A 14788-nucleotide genomic window follows, 5' to 3' on the forward strand; every position below is an offset into this window, starting at 1 on the left:
TAAATAATTACTTAATTTTTATTTACATAAATAGTGTTTATGTATGTTTTAGATCATTCCAGAGATGGAATTAAACACTTTTTATGTAGAATCATCTCTCTAATACTATTTTAAAAGGGAGATTTATGATCGAGTGCCCATTGTTAAGGGTTAAAAACCTTTTACAACCACATGTTTGGATCCCTCTGATTTTATTATTGCCACATGCTTCAAGCAGGTACGCTGTAATAATTTTAGGACTGGCTGAACACATTTGAAAATTGTTAAGTACCGAACATCTGGTAACCACCATGGTGAATATTGAAGGAATAATGAGATTTACAGACTCTATTTATAAATTAGATTAGTAAATAAGCATTGTAAAATTATATGAGAGTTTGTTTAAAATGTTTAATTACTGTTTGGTAATTATTCTAATGAAGTGCTTTGTTTGATTAATATTAAATTACTGAATGAATAAATATTATGAGAGAAAATACTCATTCGTTTTAAAATAAGCATGATGATTGGTCATTTGACCTTTTATAAAAGCATTTCTCAGGTTAACAAATACGAAATTGTTTGTCTCACATGACCCTGTCAGGCAATTTCCTGCGAATAACTTGGCACCCGCTTAAGTCTATATAGGTAAGTTGAATGTGACACGTTGGATAACACTTTTGCGAAGATAGCACTTAGTGGACGAGTAATTCGAAACACTTCCTTGAGCCAACAACAAGAGAGCAATCGAAAATAAACCCGTAACACATTGACATTTCGAGTGTCTATTACCGGCTGATGAATTTAGCAGTGCCAAAAGGTCCAGGAAATAATTGCGATTCTGCATGTCTAGTCCCCTTTTAAACTTATTGATGCATAATAATAGATGCCACGGAATTTACATTAAAGCAGATGTGGACCCTTAATTGAACATTGAATGGTTGGAAAATGATGCATCGCATCGAAAAAATCCATTCGCCTTGTGATCATAACAAACAAATAAATCAGGTGTAAAAATAATAGACTGTTTGTCCCTGTAAACTAGTCCCCTCCACTGGGAAAAGAAAATTTTAGGTTAGTCGACTTTAGGTACTCCCAATAGACGTGACCCACAATTATAAATATACTTTGTTATTTTTTAAAAGAAATATCTGTTCCATTTTGGTGAAGTGGTGCTTAATTTATTCTGTTCAATTGGTGACCAACTAATTATATCAAGATGCCGTTCAATGTTATGATACAACTCTGTAAAATCACCAGAGCCAGCAAATTGTTCCAGAGGAATTTCTATCTGCCACTTCTGAAGCCGTTGTCTCCTAAAGATGCTCTCCGCAGGCACATTATCACTGGCAAAGATGTTATGGGCAGGAAAGTGGAACACTACATCCCCGTTTTGGAGGAATATCAAGCAAGGCAACAGCGGCGAAAATACATGGTTAAAGGTAAAGGAAAAAAGAGACAAAGAAAGAAACCTAATAAAAAATATCTAATGCCATTCTTTGATGAAAATATGGACAATCACAGTAGACTAGAATCAATGTTAGCGAGAAAAGCTAAGGGTAGAGGTCAATGCTATACCTATTATGTGGGTGAAAAAGATGTAACTCTAGTTTTCAGTCATCAGATGGAAAGAGCCATAAGGGATAAAGACATAATAGATGTAACAATTGCCCAAAAACACGATAAAATTATCGTAAAGCTAAAAGACGGCATGAAAATTGTAGTTCCTTTGGTGAGTTATGATGGACGTGCTCCATTTTATAGAGGGGAAGGTTGGACTAAAAAGGAAATCGAAGAATACCATCATTTCGGCAAAGAAACAATGGGCTTGGCTAAAATATTCGAGGCCAAAGAACAGGGCATTGAAGAATGGGAACTGGAAATGATGCGGGAGGCGAACAAACGCAAAAAGAAACACAAGGCCGAAGGTTCATTGGAATGGAAACAAATGATGGAATCTACTACTGAAAATATGAATTGGGACGAATTTGAGGAGGAGGCTAAACAGATCATCCAGGAAATTCACGACCCAGTAGAAGACGAACCAATAGCCATGGGTGTAGACAGTATGGATAAAACGAAGGACGTAAATGAAAAACTTAAGAACGGGGGACAAAGTATATTGGATAAGTTGCCGTTGATGCCAGAAATTCCAGAAATTATTAAAATCATGAACGAGGGTGAATTAGGGGAGCTTTGCAATGTATCGGGTATGAATGTTAAGTTGGCGTCATCGGGAAAAGGTAGATTCGTTACAGGACAAATGGTATCGTCCGAAGACGGTGAAATATTCGTGCCAGGTCAAACGGTAGAGAACGACGACGGCGAATTTGAATACACCCCCGGTTTCACCGTGTTATTAGAGGGCGAACCAACCCTAATTCCAGGTCTGGTCATGGGAGATAATCCAAACAAACCTATGTTCTTGCCTGGCGAATCTACCATCACGGAAACGGGCGAGATGCGGTTCACGGAAACGGACGACGATCGTCCACATGAACCGACGCCGCCACCCGAGCCCACGGCAGCTGTGGAGGTGGAAGAGCCCGAATTAGAGGAGGAGCAAAATAGCGAAGAAGAGGAGGAGGAGAAGCGACCGCCCCCCAAACGTGAGAAGAAGGAGTTCATTTACGAGCGGCCAAAGCGGGTGTACGCGTCCGAAAGCATGGGTCCCAAACGCCGAGAACGCGGTCCGAAGAAACCGCCAGTTCTACCAGCAAAGGAACCAGAACCGGAACCGGTACGTACACCCGGCCAAAATGTCTCGCAGATTTTGTTCGATCTCACTGTGCCCACGTTCGAGGAAGATCTGATCGTGCAAGAAAAGCAGCGTGTGAGGAACATGTCCGAGAAGGCGTCCCAAGAAGAGCTGGCCATCGACCGAAGACGGCGCGAGATCAAGATGAATGCCAAGAAGCTAATAGACAGCAAACCGCCGACGCCCAAGTACCATCCATTGGAGCCAGTGCTGAAGAGTGAGAAATTGAAGGAATTGGAGAGAAATATTAAAAAGGGCACGTTTTTCGAAGTGGATCACAAGAAATATTTAGTTAAGGAACGTGGGCAAAGGTTCAATTGGTTGGAGCCAGCTGAGTACAGAAATACATTCGACACGGTGGGGATGATGAGGCACCGTGTATGGAAATCGGTGTACTAGTGGGCTCGCCACCAATTAGGCCAGCGCATCGCCGGTCACCGATATCGGTCATTGGGTCAGTCATCGATAGTTGTTTTAAATTAGTCTACATTGACAACCCACATTCATAGCCGACATCTAGTTCATTAACATCCGCCATCGATGATCAAACTCGCGCCGTGCTTGATCGATCTACCGTAGTATATACTAGTGCTTTTCTCATTCGAGCTTTTGCTTTACCCGCTTACCCCAATTAGAGGACTTGTGTTTCAATAATCACAAATCAACATAGAAGAACAACAGTGTCAAAATGCCGATCAATGTTAAGATTTCCCTTTGCAAGATCACCGCAGCCAGTAAACTCTTCCAAAGGAACTACTATCTACCTTTGCTGAAACCACTATCACCAAAAGATGCTCTTCGCCGCAAGATCATCACTGGCCAAAACATATTGGGAAGCCGTATCGAACATTACATACCGGTGTTGACAACCCAGGACGACAAGTCAACTGAACGTAAACGTCGTGGAAAAGGAGTACCCGTTATCAAAAAACGCGTTCGAAAGAGGGACAGTGAAAAATATGTGGAACCGTTCTTCGATGACAACATGGAGAATCATAATTTGCTTCAAGGCATCCTTCGGAGGAAGCCTAAAGGCAAGAATAGGTATATCTATGAAATCCCGGACAAACACTGCACCTTAGTTATTTCGTCCCAGATGGAAAAGGCTCTTAAAGATCGCGAAATCGTTGATATTGTTATCGCCCAACGCAGTGAAAAAATAGTAGTCAAATTAAACAACGGAGTTAAAGTAACCGTTCCCATTGCCAGCTATCAAGGTTTTGATCCATTATACAGAGGAAGTGGTTGGACTAAAGAACATGTTGAACAAGAGCACCACCATGGCAAGGAAACCATGTCCATTGCAAAATTATTCGAAGCTAAAGAGTCCGGCGTCGAAGAATGGGAATTGGAAATGATGAGAATGGCTAACAAACGCAAGAAGAAACATAAGGGCGAGGACAATCTCGACTGGAAGTCCATGCTAAGTGGCTGCTTGGAAAATATGGATTGGGACAAATTCGAAGAAGACACCAAACAAATCGTGGATGAACAAGAAGAAGTCGTTGAAGAGGAGAACATCCCCATGGCCGTCGACGATATGGAAAAGACCAGGCACGTCAACGAAAAATTAAAAGAAGGCGGCGACGAAGTTCTCAATCAGCTCCCGGTGATGAAGGAAATTCCAGAAGTTATCAAAATCTTGGAGACGGGCGAGATGTGCGAAATATCCAACGTGTCCGGTGTCAAAGTAAAAATGGCCAGCGGCAAGAGTTGCTTCGTAACCGGCCAAATGGTCAAATCCGACGACAACGAAGTATTCGTACCCGGTCAAACTGTGGAAAATGAGGACGGCACCCAGGAATACACCCCGGGTATAACCATCTACATGGAGAACGAGCCAACCTTAATTCCGGGATTGGTAATGGGTGAAGAAGAGACCGCCCCGATGTTTTTGCCAGGCGAGTCGACCATTACCGAAGAGGGACAATTAAAGTTCGAGTCCACGGAGGAGGATAGACCCCGCAAATGGCGTGAGCTATCCCCCACTCCGCCGCCGCCTCCTCCAAAGCCCAGACAAAAGAAGGCCGACGAGGAGATTGTCATTCGTCGACGAGTGATACAAGAACCTGAAGAGCCAGCCCGCAAGGAACGCGTTAAGAAGAGACCGCCAGATATGCCCAAAAAGGAACCATCACCTCCCAGGGAGAAAGTTCAAAGGGCGCCCATAGAACTTCCGAATTTGGAGGCGTTGGAAGAAGCCAGAAGGAAGCGCGAAGAGGAAGAACGGAAACGACAAAAGGAACGCATGGAACAGAAGATACAACAGGAAGAATACAAGGTAGACAGTCTGCGCCTCAACATTCGTAAGAAAATGAAGGAATTCAAGATCGAGAAACCGAAAGCGTTTGTGCCAGTCGAGCCCGTCGCACGGAGCAAGAAGCTGGAGGAGATGGAACAGAGCATCAAGAAGGGCACGTTCTTCGACGACGACAAGACCAAGGAGATAATGGAGCGCGCCAGGAATTCGACTAGGATGCTCAAATACCAGCACGTCCTGAATCCATTCGTCAACGACTTCGGGCGAGCACGATTCTGAAGCGACGCCGCGACGCCACGAGGCAGCACTCCCGACGTCTCGACGCTCAGTTTAGCGACAACGCCGGTATGATTTAAGTCCGACCTCACCGCTCCGAATCCGAATCACTTTCGAACCGACTTAGCTCTATGTTTGTAAACTTTTAATTTGATTTATGTGCTTCGCATCGAGTATTTAAACTATTGTTGTTCTCTTATTGAAATTTTATGTGAGTAATTGCACATCTTAAATTTTTAATATAAAATGTGTGAAAATATAAAAATCACTTTTTTAAATAAATACTTTAAATTCAATTCTTTTATTTAATCCTGCACTAACAAATCGTTTTAAAACATCAATAAATATAAATAAACTAAAACATAAATATAACTAAAAATTAATTAAAGCTTAAACATGGTGAATTTCGTGTTGTCGTTTTGTAAAATTACCGGGTCCAGCAAAATTTTTAAAAGACACTTCTACCTACCGCTTTTGAAACCCCTGACGCCAAAGGAGGCCTTGCGCACCCTCCGCATTACCGGTAAATGGCTGTTGGGCGCCAAAATTCAACATTACATCCCCGTACTTTTGAATCACCGCCAAAAAAGATCGCAACGGTCCAAGAATTATGGGACAAAAATACACGAGGAAATGGGGGATTATACTTACATGACACCCGTCATCGACCCAGACAACGAAAATCACAAAATACTGCTTAAAATATTAGAATCGAAAAATGGCAAAGGCACGTTCGTTTATACAGTGGAGGACAAAAAATATAACATCGTTTTACAAGCCCAGTTTGAAGCAGCAGTCAGAGACCGTGATATAATCGACATCATGGTCTCTCAGAAAAACGACAAGATTATTATAAAGTTAAAGGATTTCAAGAAAATCCCCATGGAAATTCAATATTACGAGGGCAAAGACCAACTCTACTGCGGAGAAGGCGCTACGTCTGCTGAAGAGGAGAAATTCCACCACCACGGCAAGTATACAATGAGTTTGGCCAAGGTGTTCGAAGACAAAGAAATGAAAGAAGAAGAATGGGAGCAACAGCTCAAGAAGATCATGAAGCGCCGCAGGAAGCACAAGTTGGAATGCACCAAGGCGTGGAAACAAATGGTCAAGGAAAACGTGAAGAACTTAGACTGGAACAAATTCGAAGAAGAAGCCAAGAAGGTAATCGAAGAAATAAACGAGCCCGCCTGCGAACAACCAATCGCCATGGAAATTGACGATTTGGAAACCACGAAGAATGTGAATGAAACCATATCGCAAAACTGCGATTTGCTTAACCAACTGCCCACCATCAAGGATATAACAGATGTTATCAAAAATATGGGCAGTGCTGATTTGTACGAAATCGAAACCGACGTGAGGAAGGATGGCGAAAACACGAACAAAAGAAGGGTGTCCGGCGTAAAAGTAAAACTGACATCCGGAAAGGAATGTTTTGTCAGCGGACAAATGGTCCACACCGAAGAGGGTGACGTATTTGTGCCGGGGCAAACTGTCGAGAACGAATTTGGCGACGAGTATGCTCCTGGAATAACCATCAACGTCGACAACAAACCTACTTTAATCAGCGGGCTTATTATGGGCGAGGAAAGACGTGATCCCATGTTCTTGCCGACACAGTCCACCATCACCTCGGATGGTCAGCTAACATTTGCTTCAACCGTCGAGGAACGTCCACCGGTTTTACCAGAAGAAAAACGCTTAAAAACAAAATTAGAAAAAAAGAAGAAGGAAATTGAGGAGGAAGAGTTAAAAAAGAAACTCGAAGAAGAGGAAGAAGCATTAGCTTTCTTGGAAATGTTAAATGAGATTGCTGAAAACGTTAGGGAAGAGGAAGAGTTACAGGAAGGTATCGAAATTGTGGTCGATATTACAAGTGACGATGAACTATCCACCGATTCAGAAGACAAGGCTTCAAGCGTGGAACTGAATAACTCGGAAATGGAAGAGCTGGACATTGAGGCAATTAAACTGAAACAAGAACAGCAACGCCTAGAAATCGAAAAGTTGAAGCAGATCCTCATGGACGACGGCATGGACGACGTTATTTCCAGTTTGGAAGAGAAAAAAGCCAAGTTGAAACAAAAACTTGAAGAGTTACGGAAGCTGAGTCTCAACACCGAAAATAATTTGATCACTTATGCATACGACGCTGATGCAATCGAAATAGCGTCGAAAATAACTGGGGATAAAGATGCTATTAATAGGATGTGTGAAATTTTGTTGACAATGACTAGGAGGTTATCGACACTCCGCGATAAAAATAGCATCCGTGCAGACAATATTAATACGAACATTGTCACGGAAAATGCAACGGAAATCGAAAGTAAGTTCAACAATTGTTCAAATAAACTAAAAATATTATTTAAAACGGCCGTGGTCGCTGCTAATGATGTTTACAAAAACCGACCCAAGGACCAGGTGTTGGCTTTGAATTCGGTCGGTGAGATCGTCATGGATGCTTTGAAAGCAGATGAGAAATTGCTGAGTGAATTATTGAATTTGATGAACACACCTTTGGAGAGAATGGAGATTTGTAACGCTGTTGTCAAACAACTTACACAAGATGTGTCTTCAAGCAAGGTTTGCTTGTTGAACACCATTGCCAGCAAAACTTTCGAGCCGGTTAATTTGGATAAGTATTTGACTAAAATATTTGATAATGACAACATTGTTTGTAATTCGTTCCTGAAGATATCCAAATTAGATACGGAAATAATCAAAGTTATGATTGACGAGATAAATAAATTCATCAGAGATGTTAGAACTGAAGAAGATGCTGCACGCGTCATGGAAAAGTGTATGGTTAATGCCACAAGAGAAACAATGGATGAAAAAGTACAGTCATTCATCAGCAACAGTGACGAAGCTAGCTTGTCCAGTTTCATAGAAGAAGCACTGAGTTTCGCCAAGGCATTAAACTATGAGGACATAATCGACACTTTATCCAAACCCATTGATTTGGAGACGTGCGAAGGAAACACCCTCGAAATGCTCAAAAGAACAATGCTCATAAGAATGCTGGCCGAAAAAGACTACTCACTAAAATCAGCCATCGGCAGGATAAAAAAGAACCCGGAATGCGCCAAGTCCGACCCACGTATCCGCCAACTGGTACGTGAAAGTGCCTGCTTAATCTCCAACTCAATCCCGCTGCGAAACTCCAGAGACATACCCCTGCAGCTGATGAAGAACCAAAACCTGTTGGCCATCGAAGACTTCCTGATGAAGCGGGTGAAAATCGAGTACCCCGTATTGATTAGCAGGAGCAGCTACCAGGCGGTGATTCCCAAAGAGGCGGCGAGGGGTGTGCTTGCGGGCAGGGTACCGTACGCTTTGGTCGACGAAAGCGGCGTTACCAATTTCAAACCGATGCACATGATGTCGGCCATAAACGTGAACAAGAACCGCGAAAGACGTATCGATGATTATTTGAGTGTCGGCGCGCGCGAACGGTCGGCCGAAAAGGACGACAGGACCTATCTGCAGGCCAAGAGCAACGTAAGAAAGCTAAAAAAGATGTTCAATAATAATAACAGTCATCGTAGAAACGTTGCATGAGCTAGTGACTATGTTTTAAACTGTTATGTGTTAATAGGACTGTTGCTTGTAAACTCATATTTGTATAGAGGGACCAAAATTAATAAAAGCATAGTAAGTATACTCAAAGATTGGTTTTGGTAAGACAGCAACATTTACTCTTTAATGAAATGTAAAAACAAAAGTTTTGAAGACGAAGTGGATGTAGTTCAACGAATCGCACTTCAATACCAGTTATTGTAGTTTTAAAAATTAAAATTAAAGACCATAAGGAAAATATGCTTTATGTTGTTGTTGCCTTAAGAACCTGCAGAAAATTAAGACAGCAACTTTTATACTTTAATGAAATGTATCAACAAAAGTTTTGAGGATAAAGATAAAGTAATTCAACAAAAGGCATTCCAGTGCCAGTTATTTTAATTTTAAAATATTAAATAATTAAAAGACATTAAAAGTACAGTATATAAGAGAAAAATCCATTAAGTTGTTGTGTTAAGAACCTGCACAAAATTAAGATAGCAACACTTTAATGAAATGTATCAACAAAACTTTTGAGAATAAATATGAAGTAATTCAAAAAGAGACATTCCAATGCCAATTATTTTAATTTTAGAATATTAATTAATTAAAAGAAATTAAAATTGAAGCCCATAAGAAAAAAATCCTTTATACTGTTGTCTTAAGAACCTGCACAAAATTAAAAAGTAACATTTACAGTTTAATGAAAAGTATCAACAAAAGTTTTGAGGATAAAAATGAAGTAATTCAACAAAAGACATTCCAATGTCAGTTATTTTAATTTTAGATTATTAAATAATTAAAAATATTAAAATTAAAGCCCATAACAGAAAAATCCATTATGTTGTTGTCTTAAGAATCTGCACAAAATTAAGACGGCAACATTTATTCTTTAATGAAATGTAGACAAAAGTTTTCAAGATGAAGATGAAGTAATTCAACAAAAGACATTTGAATCCTAATTATTTTACTCTTAGAACATTAAATAATTAAAAAACATTAAAATGAAAGCCTTTTAGGGTATAAATGCATTATGTTGCTGTCTTAACAACCTGCACAAAATTAAGTACATTTTAATTTTTTAGGTTTCCAATTACAAATATGATCTTACGACCAAGTGTGTTTCTGTAAAATGTTACCAGTTAGTAAATAGTGCATATAAAATTAAAAATTTTTAACCAAACAAAGTAAAACATCAAAATATACATTGTATAAACCATTAGACTACCAAACGAAACACACCCACACTATCTAATATTTTTGGAAAGCCACGGACAAGGTGAGTGAATCATCCTTACACTTCAATCTAATTTTAATATTTTAACGATTTTTTTTTTCTGTCGAAAATAATAATGAACCGGTTGAAACGAAAATAACAATTTATGAGAACAATATGGATTCAATCATTAAAAAACGATTACAAAGAGATTCATTATTATTTCGGACGTTGTTTAACATTTAATTAAGGCTTCGCAGCTATTTTTAACAGCCCATGTTTCAAAATAATAAATTTCTCAATCAAGGTGCTTTTCAGCATTTATAAATAATATTTCATAAACACAAATATTATGAGCAACTGAAACCTATCGTCAACCAAATTTAGGCAATGCTATTGTAAATAAAAAAATATGACAATCCTGAGGCGGTTTGCGCTTTTTCCAACTGGGTTTCAGTCGGTTCGGAACCCGTAAAAAAATCAAATGTGGACCGTGATTCATTTAGCCCACGCCGTTCGTTCTCCATTCTGGAATTTTGCCTGTTCATACCTTGAAGTAAACACGTGTACGGTGTCAGAATTAATTGCGGTGCATCTTATTTTCGTAAACAAAACCAATGGCCAATGTTTTGACGTCTTGGAAAGAGGCTGAAATTATTGTAACTATTCGTTTTATTTTATACGTGTAGGAAGCTCACGATGCGGTTAATTGCTTCTTGCCTGCATATTTGTTTATGAATAAAATGGAAAGGTATGCGAAAGTAGTTACGGCATTAATTAGTGGCAGTTTTGTTACCGAATAACTTTCATAAGGTGTAATTAATTTCGCCCGGATGAAACTCAATGTTATTGTGTCGTTTTGATATTTTTAGATTTGTCCTCAAGACACTTCCAATATATTCCCACTTTTGGGGTCGATAAATTCAGAGAAAATATTATAATTTGGTCCGCATTCCTTGATATGAAGGAAAAAGGAAAAAATTATTTAATTAGGGGCGTTATCGTGTCGCTATCCTGGTACACATTCGGGACCGATCAACATAAAACCAATAACAAATTAATGTCATCGCATCGGGGAATTTGGCCTGCGACGACACGTTTCTCCGGGCCTCACCAAAAATAAATAACACGGATGGGGCGACATCTTATTTAGCTTGTCTTATCATTATCATTCCTCGGCCGAACGTTCCGAACTCCGAGTCAAGACTGCACTTTGCGGAGCGCTATTTTCGTTTCGGGCTAATATAAACAAGTAAATAATAAAAAAGTGCCATCGAATTCCATTCCAACTGGCGTTGTTAAGGTTAGATTGTATAATGTCCTTTGTGCACGGCCCCAATTATGATGTCAGTGTAAATGTCAATCAATTGTGATATTTTTTTTTTGTTGTGGTCTCGAAGAATATGCATCGTTCGTTCATTCTTTAACGTCACAAGGATTTTTTATTTTAGACTGGCCTTAACCTTAATGTGTTGAGGTAGAAAATTGATTACTTTTTAGTTATTTTTAAGTTGATTATGGTTTATTAAATATTAATTTAATGTGATTTTGATTTTTAATCTTTATTTAAAACACAAGAATAAAAATCCTGGAAATCATAAAATTGGCGCCCAACGCGTAGGAACTCATCATCCATCTTATTCTAACAAAATCGTCCATTCCAGATAAGATATTTTAGTTATTCTTAAGTTGATTATGGCTTATTAAATATGGATTTAATATGAACAAAATAGACTTTGATTTTTAATCTGTATCTAAAACACAAGAATAAAATCTTGGAAATTATAAAATTGGCGCCCAACGCGTAGGAACTCATCTATCTTATTTAAATCGTGCATTTCAGAAAAAATATTTTAGTTATTTTTAAGTTGATTATGGTTTATTAAATATTGATTTAATATGAATAAAATAAATTTTAATTTTTATATAAAAACATGTATAAAAATCATGGAAATCATAAAACTGGCGCCCAACGCGTTATTCTAACAAAATCGTCCATTTTAGATAAGATATTTTAGTTATTTTTAAGTTGATTATGGTTTATTGAATATTGATTTAATATGAATAAAATAGATTTTCATTTTTAATTTTTATCTAAAACAGAAGAATAAAAATTCTGGAAATCATAAAACTGGCGCCCAACGTGGAACTCATCATCCATCTTATTCTAACAAAATCGTCCATTCCAGATAAGCGAAACAGAAACAAAAACAAAACCTAAATGCTTTACAGACCGGTGTACGTAAAGAACGCAAAAATGCACGAGGCCCTGATACCGAAGGGTAAGCCGAAGCGGGAGCGGAAGCGGACGCCGCAACCGCCGCCGACGCCTCCTCCGCCCCCGGAAGAGCCGCAACCGAAACAGGAGCAAGAAGTGGAGGAGGAGGAGGAGCACGAGCATCTGCCGATGTTGATAACGACGAACGGCAACCGAATAGTTTTGCCCAAAGAGGCCACTAGACAAGTGCTGAGCGGCAGGGTGGCCTATTATCTGGTGGACGACACGGGGATGACGTTGTTCAAGCCCAAACACGTGTTTGCCGCCTTGAAGCTGGACAAGGAGCACATACATAGGTTCGAGGACTATTCTTGCGTGGGGGCGCACGAACGGTTCCTGCCCAGGAGGCCGCCCAAACGGGAGGGCTTGGGGTACAGGAGGAGGTTCATTTCCCCTGAACTGATCGGCAGGGGGATCTATGTAAGTCGGTTTCTAGTTGTTGTTGCTGTTGTTGATGTTGTTGCGTCGTTTGTCTCGTGGGCGTCGATAATTTTACATGTGGACGAAAGCATAGCTGTGTGTCTAAAGGAAACAATAGAAAAAATATCATATGATAAATAAAATATGATTGAACACAAAAAATAGTTGTGTATTTTGAAGAATAAATTCAATGATTTATTTTCAATGGATAAAGAATGTTCATTCTTCGATTTTTTGTAAATATTTATTTAAAATAGTAAAAATATCACTATTGTTACTGAATATGAAATTAAAATCTTGATGGAAAAAGACTTTCCTAAAATATTCGCCTTTCAAACCAAAAATGTTAACAAGCAGCTATATAAAATCAAATTAACGAGCTTCTTCAAAGAATCACTGACAATTATAGAAGCAATTTGTTGATAAGCATAAAGGAAATTGTTCATGTTTAAGTCATTCAAAATCAGTTCGAGTATGATTATAATATTTTAGCTTGTAAAATTATTCACACAACCGTCTCTAAGGTCATTTATGTAAAGGAGATAAATGGACGGCGCCAAGACTGACCTTGTCCCGCAACGGCTTTCCTACCATACCTACCGATTCTCAATTTCAAAAGTTTTCATCTCTCACATTAACTATTACCACAAGCCATATTAATTTGTTTGTGTTATTTGCAATATAAAATAAACTAGCCTGAACAAATTACTGCGAGCTTCACTATCGGCCTTATGACAGAAAGAAATTGAGATTTTTCAAAAAAGTTTGTTGGTCGATCGGTACAACTTTCGATTAACTGCAACATAAAATCTTAATTAGTGCCAAGTGCTCCTGTAAACGAGAATAATAATTACGTCCATAATTTCGTATTAATACAAGAACACCCATGGCGTGTACCGGCAAGGAATTAACAGCACGGTCACGTTTTATTCCATTGATTTCGCACAATTTGGTACGATAAATAAATTCGATCACGTCCAATTTTTTTGTGAATGATACCAACAGTTTATTAAATGAAATATTTATTGTTCTCGGCCATCACGATTCTCACCCATTTGATTAAGGTAATGGAATGATCAGTTGGTCAAGTAAAAATAAAAGGGGACCAGATCTTTTCTGGAGGAAAAGGCGTAAGGCGTGGCAGTTTCCTTTTCACGGCATAAGGCAACAACAGGTGTTCACATTCAGTCGATTATTAATCGTGAACATCGCATTCAGTGTGGCTTGTGAAGCAATGTTTAAATTCAGGTACAACGTTGGAAAATTGGTGAAGAACTTGACAAAGATGAAAGGGATTATTAAAGTAAAAAACGATAACAATGAAGTGCCTTTTTTACTCTAATACAACAGATACGTGATACTGCCTACATTCAAAATATTAAAATGGAATGGTCAAACATTAATCTATAATTTAGTAGATTTGATGAACACAAAATAGAATCGTTAATCCCATATCTTATTACATTTCCTTATTGCATATCTCCATTTATTGATGTATTCCATTAAATGTTTGACTTACATAAATTTATACAATCGTGTTTTACAACCTATTCTTAAGTGATAATATATTATTAAAAGAATCTAGAAGACATACAAGAGACTGTGACTTGATTATTAATTATTGGCATCACACTCAATGAAATCAACTCAACTAACATTAAAATATTTCCTTTTAGTGATATAATTTTATTACATGAATCCAGAAGAAAAATACAAAATGTATTGAACAACAAAATTTTAAAAATGTAAAACGGCAGTTAGATTTTATGTACCAAATTCAGGATTTCTTTATATACACTTATGATCTTCTTAAATTTCCAAGTCACAATAAAACTGTGACTTGATTATTAATTGTGTCCATTACATTGGAAGAACTCAAATTTAATATTCGAAAATTGTTGAAACAAATTTAACAAATATAAAACAAAGCCGTCTAATTAATCTATATGCTATTAGATTTCCTTATGATATTTATGTTTGTGTCTATTTTATTGTAATAAACGTTGACTATCTTTTCTCTAGTTATAGAATATTATTACA

General features: G+C 38.3%; 1 protein-coding gene across 3 annotated transcripts in view; it reads left to right on the plus strand.

The window, feature by feature from the left end:
• Positions 1-5289: 5289 nt before the first annotated feature.
• LOC109609652 (uncharacterized) overlaps positions 5290-14788 on the plus strand; it is a 43258-nt gene continuing 33759 nt past the window's right edge. Inside the window, exons 1-2 of one of the 3 annotated variants that reach the window (XM_049961940.1) lie at positions 5290-8777; positions 12283-12478. In XM_049961940.1, coding sequence (XP_049817897.1) covers positions 5670-8777; positions 12283-12336 — 3162 coding nt within the window. In that variant the 5' untranslated portion in view covers positions 5290-5669 and the 3' untranslated portion in view covers positions 12337-12478. Of the gene's footprint in view, positions 8931-9919; positions 10114-12282; positions 12479-14788 lie in introns of those variants that run through there. The other 2 variants (XR_007547087.1, XM_020026360.2) reach the window with 2 other exon arrangements.

This window comes from Aethina tumida, chromosome 1 (assembly GCF_024364675.1).
Source record: "Aethina tumida isolate Nest 87 chromosome 1, icAetTumi1.1, whole genome shotgun sequence".
Taxonomy (NCBI): Eukaryota; Metazoa; Arthropoda; class Insecta; order Coleoptera; family Nitidulidae; genus Aethina; species Aethina tumida.